Raw genomic sequence first — 9,494 nt, 5'->3', positions numbered from 1 at the left:
GACAGGACACAGAGTATCAATACTACTGGCAGGACACAGAGTATCAACACTACTGACAGGACACTGATGATCCCATGTTTCCTGCTCCTGCTTCTTCTTTCTGTTGGTGAGTGATTTTCAACTTTTTGCCACAATCATTTCTAGTATACATGTAAATCCTGGGTCAGCTGGTTTTATTTCAGTCCCCACATCAAACTGACATTTCTTAACTTTGTGCTTTGTGTCCCTCAGGATTCACACAGTACACACACACGTGTATTCAACTGAAAGAGGTCCAGCAGGAGGTGCAGATGCTCAAACAGTGGACGAACACGCTTGTTCCCGTGGCAGACACGATGGCAAACTTCGCCTTAGAATCGCTAGGTGAGCCATCGTCATCATCTTCATCATCGTGTCATCACTATTCATACATGTGCTTTATTGTGGAACTTGTTCGGAGGTTGGTTTCTAACTTTGTACGTGTGTCCTGTACTTGTGTGCATGCAGGAGCCAGAGTTTTACGTCACTTATCTTCGGACACATATTGCAACAAAGGAGCTGGAATATTGGATAGACAATTCTTCGGGTGCTATTCATCCAAAGCACAGCGAAGAGTGATCCAGGTAGGAGTTACAGCCACATTGCTTTACAGTGTCTTGTAATTACACTTTTGAAACTTCTGGTATTTAATATCAAAGAACATGGAGGTAACAGTTGCAAAATTAAATTCTCTCCCCCTTAGGGACAGTCACCGTTGCTTCCAGGAGAATGCTGGTCCTTTGCAGGCAGCCAAGGGCATTTATTCGTCTCCCTGTCGCACCCAGTCTCCATCACTCACGTGACACTCGGCCACATCCCAAAGAGCCAGTCCCCCGATAGACACATTTCAAGAGCACCGAGGGAATTTTCAATCTACGTAAGTCAGACATTTTCTGTCGTCATCCTCGACATGTCATACACAACAAAAGGCTCTGCTCATCTCCGTTTCTTTTCTGTCTCTTCCAGGGTATGAGCACCACGGATGAGGAAGGCACCTACCTGGGGACACTGGTTTACGATCAGGACAGCGCAGCACTTCAGACCTTTGAACTGCCCGTGAGTATGACATAAGTTAGACAGAACAGAATCCATGAACGTGTTATTCGGTCACATTCAAAAACATTGTGAGGTTACCAGATTTCTCCACAAGCATAATAAGCAGAGATTAGCTTTAACTATTTATTGTTCTTCTGAGAATGAAACCTCGTCCTGCCATGTTAATGGCTGCAAGCTGTAGTTAAACTAACTATTAGAGATAGAGGTGGAGCTGCTATTAATACTATAGATTACAAACATGCAAAGACCATGTGGTCAACACAGATGCCAGGAACATCTGGAATTAAAACAAAATGTCTTCTTTATCGCTGATGTCCTATCCTTTCATTTGTGTCTGTTACATTGCCTGACTCTCTTTATCCATTTCTCTCTCTTGTCTCTGACCAGAATCCAGACATAGGGGTCTTCAGACATGTGAAGCTACAGATCAACAGCAACTGGGGACACATGGAGAACACCTGCCTCTATAGCTTTAGGGTTCATAGTAACTCAAAGGTATAGAAGGTAAATCAACACCTCTGTTCTTCCATGTCTGCGTGGGTTTCCTCCCACGGACCACACATGCCAGTTAATCTGGTGTGTTTGGTTATGCAAATAAAGTTTGAAAGACAAATAAAGTTTGAAATGTAAATTTGAAATAACAATAAAACTTTGAAATGCAAATACTATGCTCTATGTATTCTATTCAACAATAAATGCAAATTTTCCAATGTTCCATCAAAGTTAAACTGTTCTTCATCTCTTTTGATTATTAACAAGGATTAGTGGACTAAACATTGAGGTAGCTTTTCACTTTTAGCCGCAGCTGGTCAACACTTTGGGCAGTAAAAATGACACTTGGCTGACACTTTTTTAATTAACATAGCGATAATTCTGTGAATAAGATGATGACAGGTCCAAACTAAACCTTGCTGTTGATGGGTTTGTGTGGGCCGCCACCTCCATTTATCCAGCGGGGCAACACATTCTCACTCCAGCTCGTCACATACGGACACCTTGTCAGACCCAGTTTAAAAATCAGGTGCTCTATCCGTCCACGTCTTCCCCAGTTTTTTTTGGAATCAAACCATGACGTTTGTGGCCACGAGCCATGGAGTCTAGGTAGATCCTGTAGGTGGATCAGGACTTTGGTTGATCTGCTTGTTGGATTTCAGACTTGTGGCTCTTGTGGTCCGACGGTGCTGGGTGTCGGACTGTGACGGGTCCGCCAGCTCCCACGGTTCAGTCCTGGACTCTGACAGACTCGCCGGTTGTCCTGGAGCAGCTCTGTTGGACGTTAGACTGGTGGGACTTGTGGTTTCATCTTAGACTCTGGTGTGTTGGACGTTTGCCGAGACCAGCTCTGGTTCTCTGATGGGTCTGGTGGCCCTCAATGTGAATCTGGATGCAACTGTCTCTGCAGCTCCTCTGCATTGTGGGCTAACATGATGCTCACCTTCCTCTGGTGGGCCAGAACCTCGTCCTTGTCATTCAGCTGCGGCAGGAAACACAGCGGCAATGACTAATGATAACGACTTCATGCATGATGACCTTTTACGAACTTTAGCTCAATAAAAAACTCTACCACAGAACAGCAATCGTCAGTCTGAAATGTGGTTTAGAGGTCATGCTTGAAGGTAGAAATTATGTTTTAGATCGCAAACAGGTGGATGATAAGTTACTGACACGTTCAAGAATACAGGAAGCTCTGTAATAGGACTTCCTGTAGGTCCACTTAAAGATGAGCATGCATGCTGATCATTGTTGAGCAATTGTCATTCGTGATAACACAATTTGGTGCAGTGAGCAAGGCGAGAAGACCACGCGGCCTGTGTACAGCGTCGGGGCATGACCCCTGGTTATCGTCGAGGCCTTCCAATAAGCATAAGCGGTGACTGCCAGTCCCCTGGAGCAGGGCGGCATTTCTCTGACTGTCGGGTCCAGTTGTGTGCCGAAATAGGCAGGGGGCTGTTCATGCTCACCTTTTTTGTTTCGTCAGGACAGCATTTGCAAATCCTTGTTTTTCAGCAAACAAGTAAAATGGTTTGGAGTAATGTTGGTTCATCAGTACTGGGGCACTGCATGGATCAGACTTTTTTTTTGAGTTAATTGAGCGGGAGACTAATAGTAATAATAATAATAATAATAATAGAAAAAAAGCATAATATGTATAAGCCAACAGTGAAAATAAAAATCAGAAATGACACTAGACATTGAGCATAGAGCACAATATAAATCAAATACAGTCCATTCAACGTTAATTTAAATCTCAACGGTCTAATGAAAAAAAAAAGACATTAAGAAGCGTTCCCATCCACGAGGAGAACAAAGAGTTGACTGTAGTGTGCTGAAGCCCGCTGTTGTTTCTAGCGTAGTAACCCCCGCCCCGTCTCCACTGCCTTCTTTTCATTTGCTGCTCTTTTCATCCCGCCTGTGTGCGCCGCATCCATACCAAGATCCTCTGACTTTATTCTCCACATGATCCTCGCAGCTTTCACCGGATCTAATAACATAATTGAGCTGGTAGCGCCTTCGAAAACACGGGACCAACACATCGCGTCTGACCGACAGCTGATCGGCGCTTTTTACGGTAAGTAATCGCTCGGTCTATGGGTTGTTTTTTTTTGTGGGTGATTTGTAGCGTGGCTCACATCCAAGCCTTTTATTCTCTCTGTCGGGCAGACGGACGTCGGTTCAAGGCAGCATTGTGGTGAAATGTCGGGGTGTCGGTCTTTAACTCTGAGCACAGATTTACAATCTCACCCGTCATCTCTTTTTTTTTTTTTTTATTCTTCTAGCCCATATTCATGTCGGGGCGCATTTTTTGGCGTCACCTTTTTTTGGCATCAGTTGAGCATCAAGCTGCCACAGTGTGAGAATGTTCTGGAAACAACCCGCCTGCAGGGCTTTTATTTTGTAGTGAATTATTTAGGATCTGCCGGCCTCACTTTCACTTTCAAACTAATTATACCATAAAACAAAGCAATAAGGCTAATTTAAAGTTTAAAGACTGTTCATGTGTGTGTGTGTGTGTGAGTGTGTGTGTGTGTGGAGTTGACGTGCCTCCCATGCTGATGCAGAGAGGAGCACAGACAGCCACAGTGCCCTGGTTTCACAGGGAGCTGCTTTTGGCCTTTTGTCTGTCTTTTCAAAGCTCCTCTAGCTCTCTTCCGTTCCCAAGTCCAGTCTGACCTCTTTTTTTGTTTTTGTTTGTTTGTCTCTCACCCTCCCGATTACAATGTTTTAAAAAACTCATCCGACACAGAAGCAGTGCCGACTCACTGAGGAAGTCCGTTTGCTGGCCTATCTCTGGGCCCTACTGAAAGGGCCAATGAAATAGGAGCTCAACCTGTCAGGTTGCTGAATTATTTAGGCTACATATTTATGCCTTGTCATCCATCAGTCATGTTGTCAGTCCTCTCCCCAGTGCCACCATGATGGCAGATGTGTGTGTTCATCGTTACTCTCCAACATGATACCAGGAGGATAAAAGCCCTACTTATCAATCATCAGCCATTTGCAGAAACCTTCTTCTAAATGATCTTGTAAAACTGGAGAGATTAAAGCCTCTCCTGTGGTAATGCCGGGGACCTTTGGACACTTGTACTATTTGGACGAGCCTGAAGCCAACCTCAATAAAGAGAGGGGGGGGGGGGACAAATCTTACAATTAGATACTAGTCATCAGCTGACAGTCACATTCAATGAGAATCATTTCAGCCCAGCAGGTGGAGGCTGAACCAATGAGGAGACAGACGAGGGTGAGATTTCTGAAAACAACACGGAGGGAAAGTGAAGGATTGCACTGGTGATATGAAGTGTGTACACATCCCAATACAGGAAGCATCAGGGGCCTCGGGAAGCTTTAAAGCCTCCAGCTTGTGACCTCTCTGTCCAGCATGAAAGACAGGTCCCACCTCTCGCACACACACACACACACACACACACAAACTGCTATATTTAGACTGACAGAGTGTGATATTGAATGGAGCCTGTGGGATTCAGTCTGACACACACTGAATTCATCAGTCTTTGTCAAACATTCAGCCCGCAGATGTGACATCAATATTAACATAACCCCAATAACACATCCACCCACATCTGTATTGCAGGCTTCAGTGTAACCTCTGCAGAACAATGCCCTGTAGGGCTTTTGTTGCGGTTGTGAGTGTCAAAATGACGAGCCACCTAATGATACACACACACACACACGTCACAACTCCTAGCTACAGCACGATAATTGGGTTTGTGTCATGGCCCAGTGATGGAGCTCATTCGTCCTAAAATGACTGTCGGCATCGTTTCAGAGAGCAGCTTGTTGTTTGAATACACACAGCAGAGAGCGATCCTGTAATGGATGTCAGTCTTGTGCGAGTGGGGAATTTTTAATATAGTGTGATGAGCCGAGCTGAGCCGAGGCCCTCCGGGGCAGGATTGTTATTTACATCATCTTGGGACCTTTTCAAAGCCAGAGCAGTCTGGTGCTCGGAAATCAAGTTGCTTTGAGTCTCGTTTCTCTCACAGCAGCTTCCAGCTGTTGTACGGCTTGTTTTTAATGAAAACAAACAAAAAAAGAAACACCCTGAAACACTTCTACACTGGTGGAAATCAGCTATTAGTTATTTTCAGAGCTGATGTCTGGGTCGGTTTGTGATTCATTGATTCACTTTCAACAAGTCTGTCTGAAAACCTTTGAATTCAAAAGCAGCACAGGCATCTTTTCCAGACTCACTATTTCGCACCAACATTCACACAGTGATAAAATCAACTGTACGAGATGCACTGAAGTGTCTCAAAGGACCAGAGTGCAAAGCAGTCAGATGACAAGAACAATATCATGAATATACATTATTTGTCAATTAAAGGTGCACAGCTGTGCTACTTCAGCTTTATGAAAATGCATTTTTTGAATGGTTTATTTATCTTCTGAAGTAAGAGATTTGTCTGAAGTAGCATTTAATCCTTCTGTTGATCTGGAATGTTCAAAGTCACCATATTTTAAGATGGCAGTGGACACAGCCACTATAAAGGAGCTTGTGTGTGTGTTGGCAAAAAAAACATCTGACCCGAAGTGCATTTCTAATTCCTCCCGCGATGATTGAAGGGAGCCAGTTTTCCCTCTTTGTATTCACTAAACCTTCGGTCGAACCAACAGTGTGATAGTCAGCAAGTAACAGAAAGCTTTCATCACTACATTGTCTACGTTTCCGGTATAATAATTCACTTATCTCTTTGAGTTACTGCAGGCGTTTGGGAAGAGGGCGTGACAGTAAGACAGGACAGGTAATAAATTAGACAAGCACCAAGCACACAGTTCAACTGCAACACATCAACAAGACTGGCCACAACAATTACACCTGCAGTGTTTGTCATCTTTGATGATGAATAAAACCCTTCTTTTCCTTTCCTCCCTTGCTCCTTCATTGCAGGGTATCGTTGCTCCACCTATAAGTCCTCCCCTCTGAACGTCTCCTCCGCCCTCTCACACACTCTTTGCCATGCAGGAGGTGTAACCCTCCTTCCTCCTCTTCCTTGCGCTCCATCGGAGGAGACCTGAAATAGAAAAAAAGAAAAAGAAAATCCCAACCTGTAACCAGTCAAGATGTCAGACCCCGCTGCCTCCTCGACGGCAGACCGCCCACTGCCGCTCACCTCCCCCCGAACCCCCCTGCAGCTCTCCTTCCCCTTCCTGAGGGAGGGCAGTCGGGTTTGGGAGAGGGAGAGGAAACCGCCGCAGCCCGGAGAGCTGCCCAGCCCGCTGCCCACCAAGCGCACCCGCACATACTCAGCGTGAGTGGAGATCCAAGCCATTATATCCTTTAAAAATAAAATTGTGTTCAATTATATTTACTTGTGATAGTAAGTTTAATAGTTAATAAATGCCCACAACCAGAATCCAGAGATACAAAACCTTCAAACCAATCCTAGACGTTCCTCTCTCTCCCTCTGATTCCATGTATGTCGCTCTTTCTCTGCAGGACAGTGCGAGCCAAATCAAGTCCGGTATATAAAGGGGTGTGTAAAAACTTCTCCAGGTCTCAGGGTCATGGATTCATACGCCCCTCCCACGGAGGAGAGGACATCTTCGTCCACATCTCTGAGTGAGTGGATTTGTTTTGTTCACGACATCGACTTGTCTTTGTGGAAGTTGGCCTTCTGTGCAGGTGAGTTCATGAATGAGTTCATCGTGTGTGTGTGTGTTTCCTGGACAGCATTGATGGAGAGTACGTGCCTATGGAAGGGGACGAGGTCACGTACAAGGTGTGCCCCATCCCTCCCAAGAACCAGAAGATCCAGGCTGTGGAGGTGGTGCTCACTCACCTGAATCCAGTCACCAAGCACGAGACCTGGTCAGGTCAGATCATCAGCTCCTAGACCACCCGCTCCAGGACAAGGAGGATTTGGATTTAGTTTTAGGTTTTATGTTTTTTCAAGGTGTGAGGTTTGGGTGGAGATTTTGGGAAGAGGGATCGGAGCTTGGTGTGCTGCGGAGTTCGGCCTGCGGTGGCAGGAAGTATGTCGGTGAAACGTTTGTTTGAGGTTTGGGAGGTCAAGCTTTGAATGTATTTGTCTGAATGTTTTCCTGTGACGGTCATCATGTTTTTATATAGGGTTTGAAAGTTAGGGTTCAGGGCTTGGTGGTAGATTTTTTTTTTACTTTGACCTGAGGAATATATTTTACCTGAGATCAGGGGTTGTTAGGGAAGCGATGTCGTCAATGAGCTGGGATGCTAGAGAGGCCGAATCACATTTTGAGCAAATCTGACTACAGTTCTGCTGCATAGACGCTTCATTTGCACACGACAGACAGGAGAGTTTAAGTTTCAAGCGACCAGCTCAATGGAGCTCTGAGCTTCAATCCCGCTTTTATTGTCCTTCTTTCTATAAGCCACCGACTGATGTAAACGACATGCCAGCACTGCCAAAAGTCATGTGACAAACATCCGATTGAAAAATGCACAATTTAGCCATGTTATGTTGTGTTTACAAAGACTAACGGAGATGGTTGAATCCCAGGAAAATTACATTGACAAAATTGCATTTTTCGTCTCTGTTGTTTATTATCAGGCTTAAAGGGACAGCTGCTGAGATCTGCCTTCATCTCACTGCCTTCAGAAAACAGAAACACTTTAAGGTGGCTTGAGGTACCACAAAAAGCCTGCTGGTACATGGCTGCCAAATGGAAACAATCAATGCACTTACAGCGTAAAGCAACTCTGACACAAATAGCTCTTAATGCGCTTCGGCCTCGAGAGCTGCGATAAGCTCTCTGAATAAGGAGTTATTTTCCTTCTTAATATTGTAGCACTACTCTATTTTGTCTACTCGGCAAGTGTAGAAATCCAGTATTATTGTAGCCATCTCCTATGACGGTCTTCAGTTCTGGTGGTAGAGACAGCAGCTGGATGACGTGTGGGCCTGCCACTGAGAAACCAGGCCAGAGGGTTTTTGGTTGGGGGAAGTAAAACTGCAGAGAGAGGACGGTCGGGGAACGGGCGGAGGATGGAGTGATTATCTGTAGATGCACTTGAGCAGTTAGATTTGAAGTGAAACAAAGCACGTGTAATCAGGAAGACCACGATTAAAGTCAAATAAGCCCATAAAGGAAATAAGAATCACCCATAAGATGTTAAAGAGGAGGGTCAAGCTGAGGAAGATAAATCGCTGATTTTTTTAGGTGGAAAGTGAAAACATGGGAAAGTCCAGTAAGTTTCATACGTCACGGCAAACGACTGTGAAAACAAAAACCGAAGGCTTCCTGATGTAAGTTTAAAAAGACTTTATTTATTGACTTATTTATTTTCATTTGTAACTATGAGACCATCAGGGTTTTGGTAATTAAAAGCTGCATTTATAAGTACTTGTGCAAAGTTAAATTTGAATACACTGCACACCTCACTCTAATGATACTACCCTGTTAATATCCCTTTGCTACTGTCATGTTATCATTGACACACAAAAAAAGTTTCTAATTTCTACATAATTCTTGTCTAATTTTTAATAACTGTGTGGTGTTCGAAATAACAAGCACGTTTGTTGTTTTGGAAATCGGGCATGTTCTGTACCTTTTTGCTGTGATTTCTTTTTTTTAAGCGTAGAATGCGTTGATTCTGTTTCATCATGCGGTAACGCAGCTGGAGCCTTCAGAGAGGCATCGTTAGGTCTCCCTTGCATCTTCGATGTGTCGCCATGCGTGTGAATTAACATATTAGCAACACACAGCATCCGTTTGTTTCCTCGCTGTGAGACAAACACGTTTGATTGTGTTCACAAGCACTTTTCATTTCTGTCAAATCACTGTAACATCGTCTTTTGTCATTAAGTTAAAGTTTGAATAAAACTTACTACTGGATTCACAGACCTGTGTGGAAACACTCTTTTGCTAAGTGCAGAGAATGTTCTGTGCTTTTTTTTTTTTGAGTTTAGCCTGTCTAGTCCTCA

The 9,494-nt window shown here is 44.3% G+C and overlaps 1 protein-coding gene across 1 annotated transcript; it reads left to right on the top strand.

Annotated features, from left to right (window-relative positions):
* The first annotated feature begins 3,440 nt into the window (after nt 1-3,440).
* Nucleotides 3,441-9,411, top strand: csdc2a (cold shock domain containing C2, RNA binding a). Its single transcript, XM_031844245.1, has 4 exons — nt 3,441-3,643; nt 6,482-6,842; nt 7,031-7,153; nt 7,265-9,411. Exons 2-4 carry the CDS (start codon nt 6,655-6,657, stop codon nt 7,425-7,427), a joined length of 474 nt encoding a protein of 157 aa, XP_031700105.1. The 5' UTR covers nt 3,441-3,643; nt 6,482-6,654; the 3' UTR covers nt 7,428-9,411.
* Nucleotides 9,412-9,494: the final 83 nt, after the last annotated feature.

This window comes from Anarrhichthys ocellatus, unplaced genomic scaffold, assembly GCF_004355925.1.
Source record: "Anarrhichthys ocellatus isolate YVR2014 unplaced genomic scaffold, GSC_Weel_1.0 scaffold4, whole genome shotgun sequence".
Taxonomy (NCBI): Eukaryota; Metazoa; Chordata; class Actinopteri; order Perciformes; family Anarhichadidae; genus Anarrhichthys; species Anarrhichthys ocellatus.
Note: the sequence above shows the minus strand (reverse complement) of the source record. Positions and strands in the feature narration are given on the sequence as shown.

Excerpts from the sequence above, each read along its gene's own strand:
- csdc2a (XM_031844245.1), top strand. The coding sequence starts at position 6,655 with ATGTCAGACCCCGCTGCCTCCTCGACGGCAGACCGCCCACTGCCGCTC. Across the intron at positions 6,843-7,030 it reads CGCACCCGCACATACTCAGC|GACAGTGCGAGCCAAATCAA; the intron begins GTGAGTGGAGAT and ends CTTTCTCTGCAG. Across the intron at positions 7,154-7,264 it reads ATCTTCGTCCACATCTCTGA|CATTGATGGAGAGTACGTGC; the intron begins GTGAGTGGATTT and ends TTTCCTGGACAG.